This window comes from Tamandua tetradactyla, chromosome 18 (assembly GCF_023851605.1).
Source record: "Tamandua tetradactyla isolate mTamTet1 chromosome 18, mTamTet1.pri, whole genome shotgun sequence".
Lineage (NCBI taxonomy): Eukaryota > Metazoa > Chordata > Mammalia > Pilosa > Myrmecophagidae > Tamandua > Tamandua tetradactyla.
Genome location: NC_135344.1, coordinates 34,139,880 through 34,167,639, shown reverse-complemented (window position 1 = coordinate 34,167,639; position 27,760 = coordinate 34,139,880). Strand labels below are relative to the sequence as shown.

Genomic DNA, 27,760 nt, shown 5'->3' with positions numbered 1-27,760 from the left:
TGAACTTTGGTATACAAGTATCTGTTTAAGTCCCTGTTTTCAGTTCTTTGGGGATCTATAGTGGAATTGCCAGATTATGTGGGAATTCTATGTCTAACTTTTTAAGGAACTGCCAAACTGTTTTCCACAGTGGCTGTACCATTTTACATTCCTACCAGTGTGCATGAGGTTTCCAATTTCTCCACATCTTTGCCAACACTTGTTATATTCATATTTAAATAATAGCCATCTTAGTGGGTGGAAAGTAATATCTTGTGGTTTCAATTTGTATTTCCCTAATGGCTAATGATGTTGAGCATCTTTTCATGTGCTTATTGGCCATTTGTATCTCTTCTTTGGAGAAATATCTATTCAAGTCCTTTACCCATTTTTAAATTGTGTTGTTTGCCTTTGTTGTTCAGTTGTAAGAGCTCTTTATTTATTCTGAATATTAAACTGTTATCAGATATATGGTGTGTCAGTGTGAAAATGTTTTGTACCCCAGAAAAGCCATGTTCTTTAATCCTGATTCAGTATTGTTGGGATGGGATCTTTTTGGTTAAGTTGTTTCCATGGAGATGTGATCATCCAATTGTAGGTGGAAACTTTTAATTAGGTGGTTTCCATAGAGATGTGTCTCTATCCATTCAAGGTGGGGTTGCTTACTGGAGTCCTTTAAGAGACTTTTCCAAAGTCCTTTCCACTTTGGAAAAAGCTTCAGAGCCAACAGAGACAGAGACCTTTGGAGATGGAGAAATAAAGTTCCCCCAGGGAAGCTGTTGAAACCAGATGTCAAAGGACCAGCAGACACCAACCACATGCCTTCCCAGGTTGGCTTTACTTGAGTCAAGATATCTTTCTCTGGATGCCTTAGTCTGGACATTTTTATGGCCGTTGATCTGTTAACTTGTAACTTAATAAAGTGCCTTTATAAAGGCAACCAATTTCTGGTATATTGCATTTCTAGCAGCATTAACTAAATATATTGTTTCCAAATATTTTCTCCCATTCTATAGGTTGTTCCTTTCATTTTCTTGATAATGTCTTTTGATGTACAGAAAGTTTTGTGTTTTTTTACAGTGTACAAAGTTTTTAATTTTGATGACGTCCAATTTATCTAGTTTTTCTTTTGTTGCTCATGCTTTTGGTATGATAACTAAAAATCCTTTTCATATCCAAAGTCATGAAGATTTTTTTCCTGTTTTCTTCTAAAGAGTTTTTTTTTGTTTGTTTTATTTTAACTTTCTTATTTAGGTCACTGTACATTTTGAGTTAATTTAGTATGTGCTGTGAGGTAGGAGTCCAACCTCATTCTTTTGCATGAGGGACTCCTATTTTCCCAGCACCATTTGTTGAAGAGACCTTCTTTCCCCAGTTAATGGAGTTTGAACCCTTGTCAAAAATCAATTGGCCAGAGACTTCTGGGTCAAGATGGCAGCTTAACAATGTGCACATTTTAGTTCGTCCTCCAGAACAACTACTAAATAACCAGAAACAGTACAGAACAGCTCCTGGGGCCACGTCAGTGACAGGACACACAGTGTACCCCAGTCTGGACCAGCTGGACCAGCTGTGAGCCCCCACAGAACCGTGAGTTCCCAAAGCTGCGGTGGCTGGCACCCCTCCCCCACAGGCTGCTTCCCAGAGGGAAAAGGAAAGGAAATTTACCAGCAGCAGGGACTGAGCACAATTAAATGCCAATTGTGGAATTAATTAACAAATTCTGACTACTAAAAATAGGCCCCCAGCTTAGGTGAACCTGGTCAAAGTGAGGTTGCTCATTTTTGCCCCAGCGCCAAGGGGACAGAGCTGACGGGGAAAAGGCGGGGGAAAAAAAGAAGGAAACAGAAGTTTTTTGTGGCTGTGTTTCCACAAAGACTTGACTGCCTTTGGATATAGCGGCAGGACTTCTCAGGGTGCAACTGCCCCAGGCATAGGCAGAAGTGAGCTCTTTTGGGGGCTTGTCTGGAGCCTGTGTCTTCCCCAGGGGAGGGGTGAAGCCCAACTCAGGTGGAATCCCTCTCTCAAGGAATTCAGACACCAGGGCTTGGTAATTTAAAGCCATTAAAACCAGCCTACAACCTCTCCTCTGTCTCCACCACATTCCCAGCAGGGAGAGTCCACCAAAGTTAAAGGTACCGCATCATTTTACACTGGTGGGACCTGCATGCAGACAAGCACCACATACTGGGCAGGATAAGAAAAACAGAGCCCAGAGACTTCACAGGAAAGTCTTTCAACCTGATGGGTCTCACTCTCAGGGAAAACCAACACAGGTGACTCTTTCCTCCTGATAGGAGGCCATTTTGGTCTGGGAAAATCCGGCTGGGGTCTATAATATCTAAGTAGACCCTCCTAAGGGTAGGGAAGGGGAAGGCACCATACAAGCAGGGCAAGAAACAAGAACTGAAAAATTATCCTCTGTTAAACAAAACCTAAGCTAGAGGTCCAGAAAAAGCTGAACTGAAGGTCAGAGAACAGATAGACAACAAATTCATCCAGCAAGAAAACCCTAGATAAAAGAAGTGAAAGCAATCTCCAGAATAAACTAATTAAGGTAATTAAACGCCTAGACCGCCAGCAAAAAACAACAAATCACACTAGGAAAATTGAAGATATGGCCCAGTCAAAGGAACAAACCAACAATTCAAATGACATACAGGAGTTGAAACAATTAATTCAGAATATACAAACAAACATGGAAAACCTCATCAAAAACCAAATCAATGAATTGAGGGAGGATATAAAGAAGGCAAGGAATGAATAAAAAGAAGAAATTGAAAGTCTGAAAAAAACAAATCACAGAACTTATGGGAATGAAAAGCAAGGTAGAAGAGATGAAAAAAACAATGGAAACCTACAATGGTAGATATCGAGAGGCAGAACATAGGATTGGTGAACTGGAGGATGGAACATCTGAAATCTGGCAAGAAAAAGAAAATATAGGGAAAAAATGGAAAAATACGAGCAGGGACTCAGGGAACTGAAGGACAATAGGAAGTGCACGAATATATGTGTTGTGGGTGTCCCAGAAGGAGAAGAGAAGGGAAAAGGAGGAGAAAAACTAATGGGGGAAATTATCACTGAAAATTTCCCAACTCTTATGAAAGACTTAAAATTACAGATCCAAGAAGTGCAGTGTACCCCAAAGAAAATAGATCCAAATAGACGTACTCCAAGACATTTGCTAATCAGAATGTCAGAGGTCAAAGAGAAAGAGAGAATCTTGAAAGCAGCAAGAGAAAAGCAATCCATCACATACAAGGGAAGCCCAATAAGACTATGCGCAGATCTCTCAGCAGAAACCATGGAGGCAAGAAGACAGTGGGATGATATATTTAAACTATTAAAAGAGAAAAACTGCCAACCAAGAATTCTATATCCAGCAAAATTGTCCTTCAAAAATGAGGGAGAGGCAAGGACACAAATGGACATTTACACACCAATGTTTATAGTAGCATTATTTACAATTACCAAGAGGTGGAAGCAGCCAAAATGTCCATCAACAGACGGCTGGCTAAACTGTGGCATTTATATAAGATGGACTATTATGCAGCTGTAAGACAGAATAAAGTTATGAAGTATGTAACAACATGAATGGACCTTAAGGACATTATGCTGAGTGTGATTAGCCAGAAACGAAAGGACAAATACTGTATGATCTCACTGATATGAACTGACATTAGTGAATAAACTTGGAATATTTCCTTGGTAACAGAGACCATCAGGAGATAGAAATAGGGTAAGATATTGGGTAATTGGAGCTGAAGGGATGCAGATTGTGCAACAGGACTGAATATAAAAACTCAGAAATGGACAGCACAATATTACCTAACTGTAATACAATTATGTTAAAAAAAACTGAATGAAGCTGCATATAAGAATGATAGAGGGAGGAGGGCTGGGGCATAAATGAAATCACAAAGAAAAGATAGACGATAAAGATTAAGATGGTGTAATCTAGGAATGCCTAGAATGTATAATGATAGTGACTAAATGTACAAATTTAAAAACATTTTTGCATGAGGAAGAACAAAAGAATATCATTACTGCAGTGTGCTGAAATTAGAAGGTACTTAATATTTTAAAATTTCAACTAATGTGTGAGACTAAAGCAAAAAATGCTTATTTGGTACAAATCTATACTTTGACTAGTGCATCTCCTAATATAACTTATGTAGATAGCTGACTGAACACCTTAAGTACATGGAACTTTGTATAGGACATGAGATTTTGTTTGTCCAGGTGATGTCCTGATGAATCCCAGAGTGATTTGATCAGTGAGTGGAAAAGTATTTGCAAAGTCCCCTTCGGGGAATGGTGAGAACAGGGGAAAACTCAACTTCCCCAAGTTGAATTCTTGATATTCTCACAAGCAGTGTGGGCAACCAGAGCTATAAGCTGAGCCCCCAGTCTTGGGGTTTGTTCATATGAAACTTAACCCCACAGGGGATAGGTCAAGCCTACTTAAAATTAGGCCTAAGAGTCACCCCACCCCCACCCCCCACCCAGGAGAACCTCTTTTGTTGCTCAGATGTGGCCTGTCTCTCCAGCCAACACAACAAGCAAACTCACCACCCTCCCCCCTGTCTACGTGGGACATGACTCCCAGGGGTGTGGATCTTCCTGGCAACATGGGGCAGAAATCGCAGAATGAGCTGAGATTCAGCATCAAGGGATTGAGAAAAACTCTGGAATGAGCTGAGACCCAGCATCAAGGGATTGAAAAAACCTTCTTGACCAAAAGGAGGAAGAGTGAAATGAGACCAAGTGTCAATGGCTGAGAGATTCCAAACAGAGTCAAGAGGTTATCCTGGAGATTATTCTTACGCATTAAGTAGATATCACTTTGTTAGTCAAGATGTAATGGAGAGGCTGGAGGGAACTGCCTGAAAATGTAGAGCTATGTTCCAGTAGCCATTGTTTCTTGATGATGATTGAATAATGATATAGCTTTCACAATGAGATTCTGTGATTGTGAAAACCTTGTGTCTGATGCTCCTTTTATCTACCTTATCAACAGAAGAGTAGAACATATGGAATAAAAATAAATAATAGGGGGAACAAATGTTAAAATAAATTTAGTTTGAAATGCTAGTGATAAATGAAAGCAAGGGGTAAGGGGTATGGTATGTATAATCTTTTTTTTTCTCTGTTATCGTTTTATTTCTTTTTCTAAACTAATGCAAATGTTCTAAGAAATGATGAATATGCAACTATGTGATGATATTGAGAATTACTGATTATATCTGTAGAACGGAATGATATGTTAATGTTTTTGTTTGTTCTTAATTTTTTTAAATAAATAAATTAATTAATTAAAAAAAAAAAACCTTGTCCCAAACAATTGGGGGCGCATCTCTCACTTGAGCACATCCATGCTTGTCCCTTGAGCATGTACTTTCTTTTCCTTTTCAATAAACCGTATCACTTGCTTATTAAAAAAAAAAAAATCAATTGGCCGTATCTGTGTGGGTCCATTTCTGGATTTTCAATTTATTCCATTCGTCTGCATATCCATCTTTATGCCAATACCCCACTGTTTGATTAAAGTAGCTTTGTAGTACGTTTTGAAGTTGAAAAGTATGAGTTCTTCAACTTAGTTTTTGTCCTCAAGACTTTTTGGTTATTCAGGGCCCCTGGAAATACCATATAAATTTTGATAGGGATTGCGTTGAAACTATAGTTTGCTTTGGGCAGTGGTAACATCTTAACAGCATTAAGTCTTCCAACCCATCAACTTAAGATGTCTTAGCATTTAGTTAGGTCTTCTTTAATTTCTTTCAGTAATATTTCATAGTTTTAAGCAAATATTTCACCTCCTTGAATTAGTTTATTCCTAGGTATTTTATGTTTTTTAGATGCTATTGTAAATGGAATTGTTTTCTTAATTTCTTTTTCAGAATTGTTCATTGCTAGTATATATACATTGCTAGTATATAAAAATCAATGCAATTGATTTTTTGCATGTTCATCTTGTATCCTGCAGTTTTGCTGAACTTGTTAACTCTAGTAGCTTTCTTCAGCGACACCTTTTAAAAAATAGATTTTTACTGAGGTATAACATACACAGAACATTACATCAATTATGAGAGTACAACTCTATGAATTTTCATGAACTGACTACCCCCCTGAAAAAGCAGCTCTTAGATCAAGAAACAGAACATCAGCCCCCAGAAGTTTCTTTTGTGACTCCTTCCTGAATTCTAACACCACAGATTTATTTCACCTGTTTTTAAACTTCACGTAAATGGAATCATACAGTGTGAATTGTTCTGTGTCTGGCCTCTTTCATCCAATAGTATGATTATCAGGATCATCCTACTGTTGTGTGTGGTTGCAGTTCTTTTGTCCCTTTTGCTGCCTGATATTCCCTGGCATGGATAAATAAGCCATATATATTTTTTAAATCAAGTCTGCTCTTTGATGGACATTTAAGTTGCTTCCAGTTTTGGGCTATTACAAATAGTGTTGCTTTGGATATTATCATGCATTCATTTCTGAGGCATATATGGTTATCTTAGCTTTAATAGCTGCTGCCCAGCAGTTTTCCAAAATGGTTAGACCAGTTTATACCCCCCATCATCACAAGAAAGTTTCTGTTGCTGCACACCTTCATTAGCATTCGCTGTCAAGTGGCATATCTTTTCAATGAATACTGACACCTTTAAAGTCAGCCCAATACTAGACAAACATGAAAATGAATGATCTACAAAACTGCTCAGAATGTACATTGCATGAAATAAGCCAGTTGCAAGCCAATATATATAACATGACCCCATTCATGAAAATTGCTTGTGTGCATATGTAGAAGTAGAAGACAAATTCAGAAAGTAGGGGAAGGGTGGGTCTCAAACCCTCCATAGCAGTCACTTCTGCAGAATGGCATTGGAAGGCATAATTTTAAATGATGAGATTAGGGGTGATTTTTACTTTTGATTTTGTCATTTTCAGTATTTTTTTAAAAATTGTTTTAAGTCTTTTATAAATAAAATTCTTTATGCCTTATTCCCATTAACACCAAACACCACCACATTACCTAAGGCCAGCAGCCTGACCCTGTCTTTTTCCTTATTTCTAGGCATTCTCTCCTGCTTTGGAATTACCCCGGACAGGGCCTCTGGGACAAGCCCCCAGGGTGTTCAGTTTCCCTGGCTGCATTGCATCAATGCAATACCAGCTGAGACACACTGTGTCTCGTGCTGCCTCATGGGACTCAGGCATTAGAATGTAACTAAACTTCGAGAAATAGAAGCCAGGGAAGCTGTGAGCATCTCCAGCCTCTCTCGGGGTCTCAGGACTCATAGCAAGGGCTGTGGAGTTAGGCAGACCTGGGCTCAGCTGCAGCTCTACCATTCTTCGTTGTGAGGCTTTGGGCAATTTACTATCTTCCATTCTCTCCCCACTAAAATGGGATAATGGCAGGACGTACCTCGGAGAGTTCCCAAGAGGACTGAGGCTACACAAAGCACCCTGCCAAGTGCCTGAGACGCAGTTAACCCTCCTCGAAGCCAACTGCTGTCATCACTATCACAGAGGTCATCGCTGTTGCCACCACCCCAAGAGGCAGAGTTTTGCACTCACCTTTTGGGAATGGGATATAAGAAGGGCATCTTTATTTCACAAATGCTATGAGGCAAGTGCACACCCACTTTTCTTGGGGCAGACTGAATTCACCTGGAACTTGAATGTATGTTTTAGGTGGAGAGTTGAATTGTCATTCAACATTTATTCATTCAAGGGATATCTCTGAGTGCCTAATGTGGACTGGGCATTCTTCTAGATTCTGGGGATGTGGCAGTGACCCAGGCAAAGTCTCTGCCTTTTCACAGAGCTTGCATTCTCCTAGAGAAGCCAGACAATATATTATATATCAAGGAGATATATAATAAAATGTCAATATACATGTACAATACATGGGCTGCCAAAACAAGTGATTAAGAAAATAAGGCACTGGGGTTACTTCCATCTTTTCACAATTGTGAACGGTGCCACCAAGAACACTGGTGTGCAACCCAAGTGTCTATCAACCAATGAATGGGTAAACAAAATGTGGCATAAACGTACAATGGAATATTATTCCACCTTAAAAGTTCAGCTACAGGGTGGGCCACGGTGGCTCAGCAGGCAAGAATGTTTGCCTGCCATGCCAGAGGACCCGGGTTCGATTCCCAGTGCCTGTCCATGTAAAAAAAAAAAAAAAAGAAAAAAGTTCAGCTACATGAAGACATCATGTTGAGTGAAATAAGCCAGACACAAAAGAACAAAGATTGCATGATCTCGCTGATATACAATAATTACGATAAGCAAATTCATAGAATCAGAAACTAAAATAGATTATTAGGGGCTGGGGCGAGGATAGGGAATGGGAAATCAATATTTAATTGGTACAGAATTTCTATCTGGGCTGATGGAATGCTTTGGTAAGGTGTAGTGGTGATAGTAGCACAGCACTGAGAACAAAACTAACGGCACTTAATTTTATATTTGAATGTTGTTAAAAGAGGAAAATTTAGATTGTATATATGTTAAATAAAAACCAAAAGAAAAAAAATCATGGCACCGAACAACACAGTTCACCCTAATGCTGTAGTTAATAGTACAATTATAATAATATTCTTTTAATTGCAAGAAATGTATCCCACACCAAAGCATCCTGTTAATAATAGGAGCCGAATGTGGGAACTCTGTATTTTCTGCATGGTTTTTCTGTAAACCTAGAGCTTCTCTAATAAAAAAAATAAGAAAAATAAAGCCGGACGAGAGGAGTTGTGCCAGGAATGCTGTCTGACCCTTGTCTTCGATGAGTTAAGCTGAACCAGAGCCCTGTCTCTGGAACTTTCTCTCCCTTTGGCTGAGTGAGGAAGCCTGGGTGGGGACTGGTCTTGGCTGGCTCTAGGTTGACCCTGGCCTGGCCTGGAGCTGGACCTTGCTCCTGTGGAGATGGGTGGGTTTGAGAAGACGACTGCAAGGAGTTCATAGATGAGGAGCAGGCAGGGGTTTTTCTGAGCCAGCCCATGGGGAAACTGGGTTCTGGAAGGTTCCCTGGAAGTCTCTCGAGGGGCTCCTTTGGAGGAGGTGCTGAAGAGCAGGTCATCACCAGGCACCTGCCGTGAGCCCTGCACTGGCTTTGTCCAGTGAAATATTCAAATAAGTGTGAGGGCAGGCATCTGAGCTCAAGGAGCTCCCAGCCATGCGGGAGATACAAGACCAAGCACCATAAAAAGAAGAAAGATGGCATCACGTGCCTGCGTGTGTGGGACTGGCCATGTATTCATCTGGACAGGCAAACTCCAGAAGGCAGTCTCACTCCAGAAGGCAGTGAGGGTAGGAAACGGGGAGTCAATGTTTAATTGGTATAGAATTTTTATTGGGGGTGATGGAATAGTCTTGGTAAGGTATAAAAACTTCACATTCAGGCAGTCTGCTGAGGATCCGGTGGCATTCCAAGGCAGGGACTCGGACCCAGGCTGTTTCCATCTTATGTCTCCATCATCTCAAAACATAACTTCCAGGCGCCTGGGGTTGGAGCAGAGAGCTGGATCATGGCACACCGCGTCTGCACTGTGCTAGCCCAGAGGTCACACGTGGTATTTCTGTTCACAGCCTGTCGGCCAGAAGTGGTCTCGTGGCCCCAAACAAACTGCAGGGGGGAGGCTGGGAGGTGTGGGGGACACATGGGTGAGTGAAATGTCTTTGCCACAGGCCCTCACTGCCAGGAGCTGGGCAGGTTGCATGGAGGAAGTGGAGCTTGAACCAGGTATTGGACAAGTGCCACGTTTTGGATAAAACAGCCTGCAGCTAGTGGCTGCAAAGTGCTGGGTGGACTCGAGGAGAAATGGCAGGTGTGGCTTTGCCCACGCTGGATGGGCGACTTGGGCATGTCACTGATCTTTTTAAGCCTCAGTTTCTTCTAAAATGAGGATCGTGAAAGCTCTCATCTCCAAGATTCTTTCAGAGAATGTGTGTAAAGAGCTTTCTGGACTGTCAAGAACGATTTACATACACACCCAACATTGCAGTCTGTGAAATTCTGTCTTCTTTGGGGTTCAGTGCAGCCCTAAGATTCACATTCTGTTTCTACTTCTGGTGTCTCTGTTTCCTGCCTGTGAATCCAAGGGGTAAATTCCATCTCATACTTTTTCCACCAAACTTCCCACAGCCGGAGAGAAACTGGCTCAGGCCTTAGGGATATTCAAGCCAAACCTTTGAAGTGTCTTACTTTGCTCAGCAATTCATGTGAATTTTGCATTCTGCTACATAATACACGTGGGTCTGTCTTTTGATTAAAATAATCATAGTCTTTCTCCTCCAAAGCTTCTACTAAAATGGCAGCTCCAGGAAGATGCCCCAGGCTTATTACCAGCTTCACTGACCCTCACAGGGTGCTTATATGAGCACCTGGAGCTGGGGGGTCTCAACTTCGCAATCACATCGGGCCCATCCAGGCAGTCTCGCAGAGGCTTCCTGCAAAAGGACCCTCCTGGGTGTCCGTGGCTCTGGTGGGCGTTAAATAGACCCTGCAGTGAGCCGGCCCACCCCTGCCCCCAGCCCCAGCTACTAAATCGTCCCTGAATTAATCAAAGTGCTTACACAGGTCCGAACTCACCAGGGGCCTCCTTCAGCGGCCACTTTGTGTTCAGTAGATTAATTGCAGCTGGGGGAGGGGAGGGAATCCATTTTTAGAAAATCATTACTTTCAGAAGGAGAGAGGGGCCTTCTGGATGGGGGAAAACTGCTGAGCTGGCAACTCAGGCCTGCTGCCGAAGCCGCCAGGAAACCTGGGACTGCACAGGCTGCTCCCAGCTCAGCAGGGAAGGCGGCGGCGGCGGGGCCACCACGTGGGCCTGGAGGGGGCCGGTGGTGCCCCAGCTCTCTGCTTGGTTCCCCGAGTCCGGGGCTTCCCAAACTTCGAGACTTCCAGCCCGGGCTGCTGCTGACCTTTTCTTCCTGCTATGGCCCGAGTTCAGCTGTTTGCTGGTGTTCGGAGCAGGAAGGAGTCACCCCAATACTGTCGATTGAAAAACTTGACTGTCTTCTCCCAGCCCCCCTTCCTGTATGGCACCCTGAGTCCACTGCCAGCCCCTGCCCGCAGTTTCAGGGAAGAAAGAAGCATGGGGACCCCTAATTACGGCTGCCTTGAACTGAGTGTCTAATAGATTGATCATATGAAATCGTCGTTTTTGTAGGTCAGAATGGTCAGATAGCAGTGTCCTATATGGCTCAACTTAATTATCACAGGCCCAGCCCTTTCCATATATGGTCTCACCAACCCCCATACTGGCCCCACGAGGCAGACATAATGCCCATTTTATGTTTCAGAAATTGAGCTTCAGAAAGGTTAAGTAACTTGCCCAAGCCCGAACTCAAATCCAGGTCTATCTCACTCCAAATCCCAGGCTCATTTTCGACACCAGGAATCACATCCTACCTCATGTCAGACCCCTGACCCCAACCACCTGCCCCCCAACACACGCAGCCACCGTCAAGAACTGTGCTTAACGTTGCTGGATCGTGACTGGTAGAAAGCGCCTCTGCAGGCTGAGCACTGGGGGCTTTGCTGACGTGTTGGGAAGTCTGTGTTTTCTGGGGACTCAGTGCAAATCCAGTCCCCATCATGGGTTGGGCGGGGGTGGGGTGGTTCCTGGGCCCCTCACTCACTCACTGGACGGTCCAGCTCCCCCTCAGTCAGATAACGCCTGCCCGCGTCTTGCTGCCAGGGAAAGGCGCTGGGTAAGCTGGGCCCGTGTATAAATGTCAGTTGTTTCTATTACTCAGCAATCAGATCATCTCGGTCCTTCCAAAACAGAACTTGTTTTAGAAAAAACAATCGACATAGTCATCCCTTAACCTAGCCCTGCCCATAAGATTAGATAGCACAGAGATTATGAAATCTGACTCTGCCACTTACCAGCTGGGAGATCTTGGGCAACATAACCTCTTTGAACCTCAGTCTCTTCATCTGTAGAATGGGAGTGATGACAGTAGTACCCACTTTCAGGGTGGCTACAAGGATTACATGAGACAATCCCAATGTAAAGTGCCTGGAACACTGCCTAGCACATGGAACTCAATCCATGCTACTTACTATTATTATTATTGTTACTTTATTCCTAACCCAAGCTAAGTCCACTTTTCTGCCTCTCCCTCCCTTGTTCATGGAATAAGCCCAGCCAGTGCACAGTGCCAGGAGCTGTCAGGGCCGTGGATCCTAACTGGAGCCGCTGTTGAGATCCCAGAGCTCCAAGAACTTATGGCTCGACAGGGAGATAGATCCTACACCACCACTAGTCCTTCAGGGTGGAAAATTTGAAAAGTGGGGAAGTTTCCTGCAGAAGTTGTGGTTTGAGCTGCGTACTGAAGAACAGACAGCCAATTGGAGAAGGGGCTGGAAAGCCCTTGTGATGGAAGCAGACAGGTGCGGCATGCTCAAGGAACTGTAAGTCGCCCTGCATGCCTGGGACAAAAGGCCTGTGTGGGGTGCTGGTGATAGTGGTTAAAAGGTGGGGTTGGCAGAGCTGGAGGAGGCCCATTTGGCCTCCAAGTAGGAAGACCAGGGAGAGGCTAGAAGGCGCTGAATCAAATCATTCTGGTGGGGAAGGAGAAAAGGAACCTACGTAAGAGACATTTGCCCTTCACAATTACTCACTGAATGAGGCAGAATAGACAGGCTCTGGTTTTTCATTCCATGAGTGGGGGTCAAGGGCAAGGGAGGAGGGACAGTCCAAGTTTCGGTTGGAGCAGCTGAGGCCACCAGAGCAATGTCACTGCCCAGGGAGACAGTGTGTCTGAGAAGAGGGCCCCAAAATTTGAGGGATGAATTGAGAAGCAGCAGCTCAAGAGGAAGGAGAACCAAGCAGTAGACTTCTGTCCAACGGGGACACCTTCTCCCACCTTACTCATCTAAACACCATCTGGGCATGAAGCCTGGCCCATCACGGAACACCTGTGGCCCTATTTCCAAGCCCTTCCTGAGCGTTCACCTCCGTCTGCCTTGTGATGCTGGCAACCATCTCATCTCCTTGACCTCCAGCATCCCTTGAGGTCAGGGCCTGGATCTGCGACCTCTGTGCCCCTGCATAGTCGGGCCCCCTAAAGGTACCGAGCAGATGCCTATGGGGTGAACCTCTCTCTGGCAAGGTGACGAAAGTGTCGGCTGCCAGCAGATGTGTGCTTTGAATGAGCAATGGCCAAACTTCTCCCAAACGTTCCTCCTTCCCCACCGACCCGGAGTCAGACATCCCACCAGGATCCACAGCCCTCATCCCACTCCCGGCCCCCTGAGGTTGCAGGGCCATGGTAACAGAAGGGAGGACCAAGGTGTCTGCCTAGTTTCTACCTCCAGAATCCAGAGTGAGGTGGCCCAGCTTCTCCCCGCGTTGTGCAGTTGTGGGACCACCCAGGATTCCTTCATGTGAACCTCTCTCCGGAGCATGGGCCAGTAAGAACGAGTCGACCCAGGCTCAGATCCTTGGGCAAGTCATTTAACCTCTCAAAGCTTCCAGTTTTGCAGAAAGCAGGATTAAATAATTCCCTTAAACACTTAGTATCTAGCATCATGCCTGGCCTCTAGTTAAGCATTCAATAATTGGTAGCTATTATTATTATTAAAGAGCTCCTGGCATGCTGATGCAAGTAAACGAAAATGACTTTGACAGCTCTAATGTAACACCTTCCATCCCCACCCCTCCTCCGCCACTACCACCCTGGAGTTAATTAGAACCCTCCTTGGGTGTTTTCCAGAGATGGGATTTTACACTTACACTAGGTTACAGAACTGGAACAAATGGCGCTGGGTTTCAATTCAACTGATAAGCCAAAAAGCTGCTTCGAGAGGTAGTGAGCTCCCCGTCACCTAAGGTGTCCATGCTGGCTCAGATGACCACTTGGCAGTAATGTTCTGGATCATAAATCAAAATGTATTAAAATTCCTTGCTACACAATTGTATTAGAATTCTCTCTAATTGAAACGGTGATTCTAGGTGGCAGTACTTTGTGTTGTTATTTGGCAAAATAAAAAAGTTGACAGTCCCATGTTGTCCCTCCAAAAAGGTTTTTGGAAATTGTACCAGTTATTAACAGCCAAAACATTATGAACCCCCACTTGAGGGTTCACTACACGAGCCTACAGTTTGGTGCCCAGTTTGGACCCCCGTCTCGTGCAAGATTCCCTGAATCGAAAACCTGGCTCTACTTAAGGTCAGATCAATGAATCCAAATCCTAGGGAGGGTGATGCAGGGGCAGTACTGTGGAGATGCTACTAACGGCGAGTGCTGGCCTCCTGCACTGTACTTGGGAAGGACCCAGGGGCAGGCCTGGGCCCTCTGACCACCCTCATCTCCCAGGAGGGCCTCAGCGCTCACGGAACCTGCCGTGGAAAAGGCATAGCAAGCACAGGACTTAATGCCGAGTGAGGGGTTGACACGCAGAAACCCTAACTAGGTTCAAAACCTCCCCAATCCAACCCACTGGATGACTGTAAGAGCTTTGAAAAGCCATCTACTTCTGCAACACAGGGCTCCCCGGGGCGGTCCCCCACCCCAAGTCCACGCCACCAGGCCATTGCAGCCTCAGGTAACTGGCTAACAAAGAGGGTATAAGCTGTCTGTGTCATCTCTCCAGGGCCGTTGTAGGACCCTCCTTTTTGTGGTCCACCTCCCCTTCCCCACCTTCCCTCTCCCCACAGAGACCCTCGCCTCCACCGAAATCCAGTGAGCACCCCTCCCTGCTCCCTTCCAACCAGAAAAAGAAAAAGGAGCTGGAGGACAACATGGAATCAAGTATACATTTTAAAAATTGTTTAATGGAACATAAACTCCTTTAGAAAAACATTCAGCTGGGTGATAACACCCATAGAAAAAAACACCGATCTTGTGTTTATCTTTTTTAATTTGGCATTTGTTATTTGCATTTATATTAAAGCAAAGTGCATCTTTCTTTATTTTTCTTGTTTATACACATTGCACAATACATAAATAATGATGCTTATAAAACGTCTTTATATTTACAAGTAATAATATATTTATATATAACATAAAATACATTTTTTTTCTTTAATAAATCTCAGGTTTGTTTTTCTTTTTTTCTCGGGAGTCCTTTCTCTCTCAAAGCACTACAATGCTAAATTTCCAATGAGAATGCTTCTCTTGTTCATTTAAACTTTTGTAGTTAGAAAAATAGCTTATGTTAAAGTCTAAACATGCTCATTGAGCTAAGAACAGTGTCAAAGTATCATACGAGTGTATGAGTTGTAGAAGAAATGAAAGAAGAGTTAGGTGTCAGCCTGGGGTGGTACCTTGGATTATGACGGACCAAATCCTTCTTGTGGGAAGGGGGGCTACTGAGAAGTCTCCCTCCAGGGATGCTTCCCTCGCTGGCCTAACAGCAGAGAGCAACGCACAGGCTGTGGAGGAGAGCAAAGTGCTGAGCTGGTTTTCCGAGCCTGGGAAAAACCTGATGTCACCGGGGCGAGGGAGAGGAGGAAGGGCCTGAGAGGGCGGAGGTGACAATACTGTGGCAGGGCTGCCCCGGCAGCCCCTCTCAGAGAGATCCAGAAGCAGATGACGGCAGGAGGGGATGCGAGAGACAAGGATGACAACAACTGGTTGCGACTCTAGCAGGGTTGTTTCTAGGAAGCCTGTGGATAGGCCCGTGTCCGAGAAGGGGAGAGGCGGGGCAGGGGCTTCCCCAGGCTGGGGGCAGAGCCAGCTTGCCCAGGCACTGACTCTGCCCCACTGAGCATGTCCAAAGGGCAAGAGAGACACAGCTTGGGACCACAAACCTCTCAGCTGGGGACATCCGTAAAAAACACTAAGAATATGCCGATTCCCCTATCTGTCATTCACACACGCAAGCGTGCACACGCTCAGACAGACACACGCTCACAGGACACGCATTCACTCCTATGTACACTTCTGACAAGTGAAATGATGACCCAAAAGTTAAGGGACTGCTCCCCCCATTCACACACTGTGTTTGGTGGTGGTCTAATTTCTTGCTTCCCCTTTCACAACGGGGTGTCCTGCCCACCGTACCCTCTCCCCCCCTAAAAAAACCCAACACTTCTCTTCATAAGCTATTTCTCAAAAAACAAAACGAAACAGAACATAAACAAGAACGAGGGGGGTGGGGCGGGGGGAAACCACCAAGGAGTCTGCACGGAGAGCAAGCGCTCAGGAGGAAAATATTAGCAGCAAAGTAGTTGGAGTCGTGGCCTGCTCGGCGGACGCGCGCGCTCGCCCCACGCGGCTACCGGCTGTTGAAGATGACCTCCAGCCAGCACGGGCAGCTGCTGATGAACTGGCGGGTGTAGCACTGGCCCCAGCCCTTCACGAAGCTAATCTGCACGGTGAAGCCGGTCCAGGGCTGCTGCATGAACTCGTGGTCGTTGGGCCGCTGCAGGCTGTACGCCTTCTCGTAGTCAAACGCCTTGATGGAGAAACCGGGGAACACCTTGTGTACCAACAGCGTCCTGGAGTCCGGGTTGTCCAGTGTGGCTGACTTGATGAAGATGGGGTAACTGCTGCGGTTGTACACCCACACGCCATCCACTTCCCGCGTGAGCTGGATGCCACAGCCGATTTTGCTCCGTACTTTCTGCACCAGCTGACTCTTGTTGTCCGAATTGAGCTGTCCGAGGCAAAAGCCATTCCCCTGAGGTAGATCATAGAAGATGTCCAGGGAGGGCTCCTGGACACAGTAGAGCCTCCCCACTCTCGTCTTCTCCTCCCAGTATGCCACCACGCACCAGTGTGACCGATCCCCAGACTCCAGGAGAAGTTGGGAATCTGCAAGACAAAACAGTGGACGTTTGGATGGGAACTGGCATTATCCTTTTTCTTCTGGAATTGAGACGCACATACACACCCACGAACAGTAACCTTCTCGGTCCCAGGAGGCGAGGGTGGGTGGTGCCTTGAGACCCCGGACCAGCAAGGAGGAGGGCCCTGCCCTGCTGCTGAGCACAAGGCTCGCTGGGTGTCCCTTCCCCCGACCCCACCAGCACCCACCTGAGCAGAGAAAGCCCCATCCCTGCAGCACACAGGAGCCAGGGGACTCTTGGTACCTGGGCTGCTCTTGGTTTTAGGACTAGAAAGGGCCTTGGAGATGGCCTAAAATCACAGATCTTTACACTGGAAATCTGAAGGCTGGCCACTCCAAGCCCTCGACATCCTCACCAAACAACTGGGACCCAGAAAGCCTGCAGGTCAGGAACCAGGAGATGGCACGGCCAGACCTAGAAACAAGGTCTCCAGAATCTGGTTCCTCCTGCCAGGCGGTCTCTGTGCTCTGTCACCCAACTCTCAAGCCAGTGCCTTCATCATAAGGGTGCCCAATCTGGTAAAAGTGGGGTGCTTTGGGGCAAAACAATCTTCCTAATAGAAAAACAACTCTCCATTTATGGGCAGCAGCTCTGTGCACAATGGGGTGAATTCATATCACAATGCCAGGTCACAGCATGCAGGCAGGTGTCACCCCAGACACCTTGACAGCTTCCTCCAGCCAGAACAGATGAGCAGCCCCCGCCCCACCCCAGAAGAACCTCCTCCCCTCTCGGTCCCCAGAAGCAGTGGGACTTGTTCTCCCTCGCGTCCGGGCCCTGCTTCCCGCCTCCCCTGGAAGCCCCACCCCAGCGTGGCGAGCCCCGGTTCCTCCCAAGGCAGCCTGGGAGACGCGGTCTGGGAAACCGATTTTCTTCGTCAGGCGTTAGGGCTTTCAAACGGGGATCCCGCGGGGGGAAGGGGAGCCTGAGCGGCTGTCGTTCTGGCTCCTCCTTAAGCTGGAGCCAGCGGGGTAGGCCTCAGACCCGGAGCCATAAATCTCCCAGCGCGGCCCGCCTGCAGGAACGAGCGCTGCGGTTTGTGGCGGCAGGGTGGAGTCCGGAAGTCTTGTGTTTGTAACAAAAATGGGGAAAGGCGAGGGGGAAAAGAAGTGGGGGGGGGAAGCCCAGCAACCAGCAACGGAGGCCTCATCCTGCCCTCCCCTGCCAGCCCTCCCCTCTCACTCTTGGGTAGGGGTGAGCAGAGGATGGTTTTTTTTTTGAAGCCACTGGGCTAAGAGTCAGTGGCGATGGCTGCAGCACAGGGGGCTGGGGGGGGGGTGTGTGTGTGTGTGCTCGAGGGCCCCCACGCCCTGCCACCCGGCAGGGTAGGGAGCTCAGTGCAGCACAGCACATCAGCTCCTTCCAACTTTTACAGACATGTCAGAACCTGGGAACAGTCAGCTCCATTAACTTTTTTTTTTTAAAGCAGCAGCCTGTCTTGGATTGAGGCGTCCCGTGAATAAAAGTCTGAATATATGTGCATCCTGCAGCTGGAGACACACTGGTCCACAGAGGCAGCGACAGACACATACTTGTGAGTATGAAGTATACTTGTGAAGCCCCAACTGGCTTCCCCAAATGCCAGCCCCAGACATCGACGCAGAAAAGGGGAAGCCAATGGCTCATTCCTTTCCCTCGCTTCTGCCCCACTGAAAATCAACACCAGAAAGCCGGCCTGGCTGCCCTCCCACGTGTCCCTATAAAGTACCCGTGTGCGTCGGTGAGTGTGAGCATAGTGTATGTGTGTTGTGCAAGCGTGTGTGTTTAAGTGCGTGTGCGTTTGTGCATACGCACACACTGGAACATGTGGAAAAACAAGAGACGCACTCCAAGCAGAAGGTGACTCATCAAGCATTAACTTGTTTCTGCAAAGTATCCATCAACTGCTAATAAACTCGTGAGTGCTGGCAATCTCTGGACTGCTCTGCCCAGAGAGTTCAGTTCCAAAGGCTGCGCGGAAGACCCACAGCACCCCTTCGAATAAGGATACTTTTGGTATGCAACTCGGCTGGGGAGGAGGGTGTTTTGAACTGTAAGAACCTCTCGCTCACTAGCTAAACTCACCACAACAAACCTGGCCGGGAAAGGAAGATTCAGGGAGTCTGAGGGGGTGAGGAGGGAGGCTCGGGAGACCCTCAGCAGAACCTCACGATACTTTGCCTCATGCACAACTCAGGCCACTGAAACCTGGCAGGACTAGCTGAGGGGGGCAGGGACAGAATCCAGTTGCCCCCATACCAACCCCTCCCCACCTGCCGCCTCTGGAAGGGCTGGGGCCTGGAGTCAGCTGGACTTCTCCCAGCAGCACAAGGCGGGAGAAGGGGAAGCATTCTGGCAGTTTTACTTTCATCTGTGCAGCCCACCAGTCCCCCCAGCAATTTGCTGCCAGTCATCCCCTGGAAAAAGCCTTTTTCTGCTGAGCTTAATGGCCCGGCCCAGATAAATGGCAGCATGTGGGTGTCCCCGTGTGTGACAAAGGCCTCAGAAGGCCCACTTGGGGCCCTCATTTGTCACAGCCAGACCCCAGCCTGCCCCTGGCCACCCCTGGCCACTTCAGACCATTCCCCAGTGGTCGCCTGCCCACCTGATACGGAGGCCCCCCTCTCTCCTCACTCCTGCCTGGACACTCTCTGAGCACAAAAACCTACTCTCCAGCAAAACCTTTAGCAAGAGTGAAGGACCTTTAAGGAAAACCCTGGTGTTCCCAACATATCTTCCAGGCACCCAGTATAATGCCCACTCCCCCTTTCCCCCCAAGTCCCCACCATGTGGGCTCTTTTCTGGGAGAGACTCTGAGAAACATACATGGGTACCCGAACTGGGCAGACAGCACATAAGACTCCCACAAAGCCTGTGCAGACGCTTTGTCCTGGGGCCTCCCCAAAACACCAAAAAGGCTCATGCCTGCAAGGACTAAGGAGTCACGGACACCCAACATCAGCTTATCATCATGGCTTATCAACCTCCAAAGGCCAAAATCACCGTCATTTGCTTATTTCCCAAAAGTTTATAACCTTTTCCAGTGTTTGCAACAACTTCTCCCCTCCCCAGAAAACTGTACAAGATCTTGTTTTTGAAACTTGATGTGTTCATACTTTAAAGCATCCAAAAGAAAAGCTGTGTTGTAAAAAGCGAACTAATCAAATGGCTGAGCACAAATCTTTTTATTACAGTTTAGGGAACTTGGGGAGCAACACCAGAAAAATGCTGAATCTGCCTAAAATTCCTTTGAGGTGAATTTCCCCTCTCCCCTTCCCCATTTCCCTTAAAGCATAAAATCTAGCCTTTAAAGGGGAAGGGAGGTGGGTGTTGAGAAGGGGACGGAATTTGCCTTGTGTTTGCACTAGCGTTAGGGGAGACTCCTTAACAAGGAGCTTGTTGCCTTTTACAAAGAAGTATTTAAATCACCCTGGTCATGAATGAACAGTCCGGACCCTTCCAGAAAGACCGGAGGCTCATGAATGAACCTCACGTCTGGGATCTCAACAGCACAGGGTAACCAGACCTCAAGGCTATATTTCAGGAGAGCAAGGGCTTTTTTTCCCCTTCTCACTTTCAGTTTGAAGGTGTGAGATGAGAAAGAAGGAAAAGGGGGAGTAAGGGAGGCTGAGCTCAGTGCCCAATGGAACCATCTCTGGGCTTCAGCTTTTGAAGCCAGCCACAAGGCCAGAGGGTCAGAGCTGTTCCGAAAACCCCCAGTGGGATTCTGAGAACATGGACGTGCATGAGAATGGAGCCATCTGCACCTAGCTGTCTGCACCCATGTGTACCAATGGGTGCCGATATCCCCGAGATCCTGATTTTCCAAGACAGGGACATACTTGGGAAATGAAGCCGACCCTGATGGATCCACTGTCACTGGCATTCACTGAAGTTAAATGCACCCAACCACAAGGGCAAGGTGGGGGGGGGGGGGGGTGCAGATGAGAGATGGAGCAGAGGGGGTCCCAGTCCACTCTCCCAGCTGCTGCCAGGCACTCAGATTTTAATAAGGTTATTCTCTGCCAAAGTCCAATGGTGGGACCAGCTCATGCGCTCCCTCCCCAGTGGTCTAGCAGAGCAGAAGGCAGAGGACGGAGAACTCTGGAAGGAGCCTGGGCAGCACGGCTGCCACCCACAGCAGCTACATGCCGATGAGGGCAAAGGAAGGGCAGAAGTGTAGGTACAGGAGGCTACCACCCAGCTATCCTGAAACACAAACATCACCACGCCTCGCCTGGCAGCAGGTCCAGGGTCCTCCTCCCTCCTCAGGACCCAGGCGCCACCAAGGGTTGCCTCATCCTGCCTGTCCTTCCCCCAACATCAGATATCTCAAAGGTTAACAGCACCAGTCAACTCTGCTCCCCACCCCGACAGGAAATTGGCTGTGTGAGATCAGCTGGCCCACTCCCGAGTTCAAGGGCTCGCAGTCCATTGAGACAAAAGGGGACCCAGTGCCAATTTATCCAATCCATTCTTACCCCAGATAATCTCAAGGAGCCATAGCAGTCTCCTGTTTCCAGAGGGCAAATGACCAAAACATAAAATAAACACATCAAACTTGTTGAGGCAAGTTCTGGGGTCAGCTCTAGTCTCCCATGGGGACGAGTTCACCCAGAACATCAAAAGGTCCCCCAAGGTCCACTTGACTCATTAAGCGACTAAGGAAGGCAGGACAGAGCCAGTCACCAGGAGGGCTGAACCAAACTCAGCACGTTTCAGGTTAACTCTCATTTACCCAGGACACCCAATTTCTAGGACCCAACCTGCCACCACCCAAGCTCCTTCACCGACTGGATCAGAGAATGATTCTGGCTGGCAGAAGGCCAGACTGGGAAAAGCGGATGTTTCCTTTTTCAAGGTTCTGCATTGTCTCCATTGAGGAGACTCCACAGTCCAGCCAGTGGGGAGCTTTACATCTCCTTCAAAAGCTGGTGTGCTCCCTCAGGTCCCAGGGCCCAGCCAGCATGGGTGGTTGTCAGGCTGTGAGTACAAGCAGCCAGCTTACACAGCACATGGAGAGAACAAAACACAGGGTGTACTTGATTTTTAGAAGACATCTTCTCTTGAGTTCTACTGCTCTGAAAACTCTGCCCAGTCTTCCCATCTCCCTCGGTGGGAATCAGTTCCAGACCAATATCTAGACTTAATGAGCATTTACTATGTACCAGGTCCTGTTCTAAGTGCCTCGTAACAACCCCTTAAGGGCACACGCTATTGCCATCTTTATGAGGTGTTCATCTCTTGCCAACAAGCAGATTCATGCTCAGAATACTGTCCAGGTGGGCAGTCACCTGAGACCTCTAAAGCCATCGGTCCCCAAGCGTTCTTCTCCGAATGCTGGAGAGAAAGACAAGTGTTCTTCAGAAGACCCTTGGGAAAGGCAGTGCCAACTTTTGGAGCTGAGTGTTTGGGGTGCACCCAGGGTCCTGTCTCTTAGTCTCACACCAAGAAGCAGAGAAGAGAAATGGCTTCTTTGCCAGCAAGTTGCTCTGTGACCTTAGCCAAGTGGCCTGCCCTCCTGGAGCCTCAGATGGGCCTGACCATAAATAAAATAAAGGGGGATGGGGTAAAATGGCCCCTGGGGTCCCTTACAGCCCTGACACTCTCTGGCTGCACTCTGATTCACACATGCTCCATCAAGATCAGACAATGCTGGTTCCATTTATTTCTTTACTACCTTCCAGGGGCTAAGAAAATCACTTTGGGGACCAGGACACATTTTTTGCATTTAATTTGCAGCAATAAAACAAAACAAAAAAATCAAAAGGGAAAGGAGGTTGGATTCAGGTTTTACTGTTGTCCATTTCTAAACCAACATTTTTCTTTTGAATGAAAAAAATGCATTTTTTAATGAAAAGAGTTACAAACTTGTGTTTTCTCTGTCTTGTCATTCATTAACCTCAGGAAAAAAGTGGGTCCCCAAAGGGCCACCTTTATCATCGTACTTCCCACGTCCACCCAAGCTTGGCTGCCTGGAGGGCCTCCGGCGTACCCACCTTCCTCGGCCACTTCTCCCCAGCGTTTGCCCTTGGCGGTGCCTGGTGCGAAATCGGCCACAGAGCCTGCCAGTCAAGAAGACGGATGGGTGTCTGTGCCCTTCCAGCCACATTTTGATGACTAATCAATTACTAAAACGAAAACTCACTACCTTGTTCTGCGAACTGGCCGCGCCCACCTCGCGACGCCACCGAAACGTCCAAGTCTGAAGCCCCCAGTCCGGGTGCCCTTCTAAGGGTAGTATCTCACTGTCAGAGACTATAACTGAGGGCAGCCCAGGGCTGGAGGGGCGGGGAGGGGGGCCCCGGTGTAGGGAGCCCCACAAACCTAAAGCTCCTGCTTGTCTCGCCAGGCGGGCTGACGCGGCTTCCTGTGCCCCAGCGCGCTCAGCCATGCAAATTATAGCGTGTACCCGGCCGCCGGCCTGCCCGCACTCCCAGGGCCGCCTCGGAGGAAGGGTGGGGACTCCTAGCCCAGCCAAGTCCATTCATAATATTGACAGTAAATGCGCCTCTCTGGCTGTTCAGGGCACATCCAGCCTAATTACTCCCCAAGTTTGAATGTCAAGACTCTTCCACTCCATTATGCCTCACGAAGTTCCCACCATCAGTGCCCCCAAGTCACCCAGCAGCTCTCGAGCAAGGGGATCGGGCTGTCACCTGCTGCCAGCTCGCCTGCAAAGGGCACCCCAGACGGGCAAGCATTCGCTGCTCCCCTGTCTCCCTCTGGGGTTGACCCCGGCCACCCTCTTCTCATCCCCTCCTGAGACAGCAGGACGGTCATGTTGAATCGTCAGCCTTACCCACCCCCCTGCCACTCTGAGGGAGTTTGGAGATTCCCCCCCACATTCCTCATCTGGATTCTCAATGTTGATTAAAACACCCCCTCACCCCCACTCCACTTACTGGCAAACACAGAATCCAACAAAAGAGCCTTCTCATAAGCCACCCCAAAGCCCCCCATTTTCTTCTTTTTATTGACCACTTGTAAGCCTATCGGTGACATGTTAAAGCTCGATAAAAATCTTAATAAAAACTGATGCACAAGAAGCCAATATCCTGAAAGGACAAAAACCCCAAATGTACAGGCCAGGTTTTGCCTCATTTTGCAGGTCTGGGGGCTCTTTAAGAAAGACGCTCTGGCAAGCTGCTTTGATGGCGGGCCCCATTTAATAAAGCGCTGTGCTGCCCTGACCTCCTCTTCCCTGGAAGGTATTAAGGCAAAACCAGGCCCTGCAGGCCCACCCCCCACCCCAGCGCCCCCTCAACTCTAGTTTTTCTAGAGGGTAGGAAAACTGTCCGAAGACATGGAAAAACACAGTGAGAAACAAAAGTCCTTTTCATCTCCTCCCTCCCCCAGTTCCCTTGTTCCATAACAATTATGAAAACTGTTTGGATGGGATGGCATTTTGAACATTTACTGCATTCCGGCCAATAAATTCCAGGCCAGGATCTGATGGAAAAGCCTCCCTCTCTGTGAGCTCCTTTGCCCGCCCACCCCCACCCCCGCCGCCTCCCCCTGCTCCCTCCCGGTCCTCTTTCCTTCTGCCTTTCTTTACAACCCAACACCGGGGCCTGGCCAGGCCAGGGCCACACTGTACACTCCCAGGGGAAAATAAGAGGACAGACTGGAGACAGTGTGCAGACTGGAAAAGTTAATCATTACTTCTGTCTGCCTCTGTAATCTAATCTCTCTGGCTTTGACACACTCACTGTTCAGCCATCCCAGCCCTTTCACCCCAAAAGCACCCAGGACCTCCCGGACCGCCTTGAGGCTTCCCTCTCCAGGGCCCTCCCACCCCCAACTTCCAATGAGGAGGCCAAGACAGTGAAAGCGGAATGAAGGCTTTCCTCCAGCCAGGGGGCTGGAACTGCAAGGCCCCTGGAGTCCAGCATAAATCACCGGCTGCTCTGCTCGCTGAGTGCCCCACATTTTAGAGTACCAGCGCCTCGTATAAACATGGGCTTCGGATCTGGCTTGCATTACTGCAGAGTGCTGGCGCCACCCCCTCGCCCAAGGACAGACTCAGTCTCTCTCACTCCTATCCCACTGCCCCTGTCCCAGGCTCTCCCTCGGGCCCACCCCAGCGTCCAGTTGCATCCAAAAGGCCTGAGCAGCCAGTGTGGGGTCTACATGGATGCTCCAGTTGAGAAGGCCAAATGCTCTCCTGTGCATCCCCCACCAGAAACCACCCTCCTGAGCACAGGGGATTCCATGGGTGGGCTTCTGCAAGACTCTGAGCCCCTGGAAATAACGTATGCAGACTGTGGTGTGTGTATGCTTTTTTCTGGGGCAAGACTTCTCAGGTTTCACCCATTCTTGAAAGAGTTTCCAAGCCAAGAAACAGGAAAAAACCACAATCCTTTTCCTTTAGAATGGAACCAGCCATCATCAGCCATCTCTACCAGCTCACCAACAGGCATCTCATTCTCACACCTACTCTGATCAAAGAACCAAAGACCACAGACCCCAGGAGGCCAGAACCTGCAAGGGACTGAAGGTCAAATCAACCCCTCCCTTGATGTGCAGGTGAGAAAACTGAGGCCCACAATTTGAAAATGCTTCACCCACGGCCACACTGCCAGCCCCCACGCTCAGCCCAGGAGAGCAGGTTGCCCTCTCGGGGCAGGGTCCTGAAAGACGCTTTCGCTCCCTCTGTAACTCTCTCAGGCATCCTGCAAACACTGAAGCAGGGAAGCTTTGCAGCTACGGAGATGACGTGGCCCACACGCCAGGGCTTTCCCCAGGAAATAACCCCCAGTGGGGTTTTAACCGTGACCCCGCTGAGCTGGAGGAGTGGTCTGTCTACTTTTCAGAACGGTGCTGTGCACCCAAACGAGAGTGAGAGCTGCACTTGTGCTCTCCCCTCAGGGTGACAGCGCTGGCTAAGAGGGAGACAAGAACCGTGGCTGACAATGCTCCCAGGAGCTTTCCGAGCTGGGCCACTTCTTATGACCCTTTCTTGCCTCAAAGTCCACTTGGCCTCCTGGGGAAGGGGACACTGCCAACTCAACCAGGTGACTGGGAGCAAGGGCAGGTGGGAAAGGGTGATGGACAATAATTTAACCCCTGAGCGACAACACAGTGAACCACCCCAGAAGACGCAGGGAAGCCGGTCCTGCCGAGAGAGCAGTCGTCACTGGGTCTCACAGACTGTTGTTCCTGTTGAGTGACCATCTTGGATGACGCCCTGTACCTCCCAAGATCAAGAAGTAAAAACACAGGACAGAAATGAGCAAGCATATGAGCCACTAACAGTCAGTGTTCTGGTTGGCTGAGCTGCCTTCTGTCTGAAAGAAGCTCTGCAAGATGAAATTGGAATTGGGACCAGTTCCTCCCCTTCTGCCCTGGATCAAACCCCAAGCCAAACTAGTGCTCACAGCTTTGTCTTCCTGATGGGACTCCACAGAGGTGAGAAGGGGACTCACTGAGCTCCACCAGACCCTGGGGCCATCCCCGGCCTCAGGGGATATAGATGAGGGCAGGACGAACGTGAAAATGAAACACTTTAGATGACTTCATGTCAAACCCATCTCTGGGCGGGCCAGGGGCTTTGGGTCTCACACACGGGAGTGAGAGCTCAGATATGGGCATGCCCATCCAGATCGATACACTACAAAGCAAGGGTTGCACCCCCAGAGGGTCTTTAGGCAAACCAAGCCCACTTGAGTTACAAAGGGAAAGTCAAAATCCTGGGCTTTGAAAACCTCCCACCTCCCCTCCCCTCCGGCTGTTAAGACATTCAGTTAACACCATTCCACATGTCCCCCACCACGGCCCTAGCACCCCTCAGCTCTGTGATCCCAGGTATGACCAGGGTCTAGAGGGTTGATTATAACTGTACCTCTAGCTGCTATTCCTGTTATATTACCATCCACCAATCAGGAAGGGGAGACAGACCGTTGTTTATCTACCAGCCGTGCTTTATCTTCTCAACTCTCAACAGACCACACCACCAAAGGAGGAGCCAAGGCAAGTTGCAGAAGAGTCCTGCCTCCCCTGTGTGCTCAGACAACCACCCACGAGAACTGTCTCTGCACCTTATGGCACCTCACTCCATCGCCCAGCTGCCACACAGAGTCCAGGGGAGGGACCTGGCTCCTTCCATCCTGTAGAAAACGCCCCAAGAAGCTGCTCCCTGGGCTGACTCCAGATGGGGCCAACTCCTATTTAAGAGCCTTCCACCTCATCGAATCAGTAAAAGCTTCAGACTAAACCATTGGATCTGCTAATCAGGGCACAAGAACTGCATCCTCAGTGCCCAGCCCAGAGGCTGGCACACAGTAGGTGCTTAAAAATATCTGCTAAATGAATAAACCACAGAAACACACGGGCTTCTTCAGAAGCAGCTGGCCCACCCAGTGTCATGCCTGGTAGAGAAAGCAAGCGTGAACCCACCTGGCAGGGGAGCATACCTTCCCAGGCTGGGGTCAGCCAAAAAAACCAAGTCCTTGTCCTGGGGACCCTGGGGTGGGGGGTGAAACAGAAGCCCCTGTCCTAGGGGCAGCCACTTCCCGGCCAGCCACAGCAGATCCACAACCCAAGAGGCGTTTCTGAGCCAGGCGACGGCTGGGCGACCTGCGGGCACACCACCTGCCCACAGCATTCTGCTCTGGCGTCCTGCTCTGTTTGGACAAGTTACCCTCGTCGAGTGTTCAACAATGGTTTTATACACCCCGGGGCTCTTGTTGTGTTATGAAAACAAAACAAAGCACACTAAGGAAAAAAGCACAGCAAGGGGTGGGGGAGGACGGGAACACAGGCAAGCCACACACAAGCTTCTTTCTTCTTGTCTCCATCCTGAAGATGGCTTCTTGGCAGCCCTGGCAGTGGCTGGGGGGCGGGGGAGCCCTGTCCCATGCGTGGAGAACACAGAACAGTGATATCATCCACGGGGGGCCTTGGAAACCCAGAGATGAGAAAATGGAAACACCCAGGACACAACCACCTTCTTCCCCAAATCACTGTGGGGCTGTGGC

At 48.4% G+C, this 27,760-nt stretch overlaps 1 protein-coding gene across 3 annotated transcripts in view; it reads right to left on the bottom strand.

Moving 5' to 3' along the window:
- Positions 1 to 14,956: 14,956 nt before the first annotated feature.
- SMAD7 (SMAD family member 7) overlaps positions 14,957 to 27,760 on the bottom strand; it is a 28,358-nt gene continuing 15,554 nt past the window's right edge. For 2 of the 3 annotated variants that reach the window (XM_077135508.1, XM_077135510.1), the window contains exon 4: positions 14,957 to 16,767. In XM_077135508.1, coding sequence (XP_076991623.1) covers positions 16,229 to 16,767 — 539 coding nt within the window. In that variant the 3' untranslated portion in view covers positions 14,957 to 16,228. The remainder of the gene's footprint in view (positions 16,768 to 27,760) is intronic. The other variant, XM_077135511.1, reaches the window with a different exon arrangement.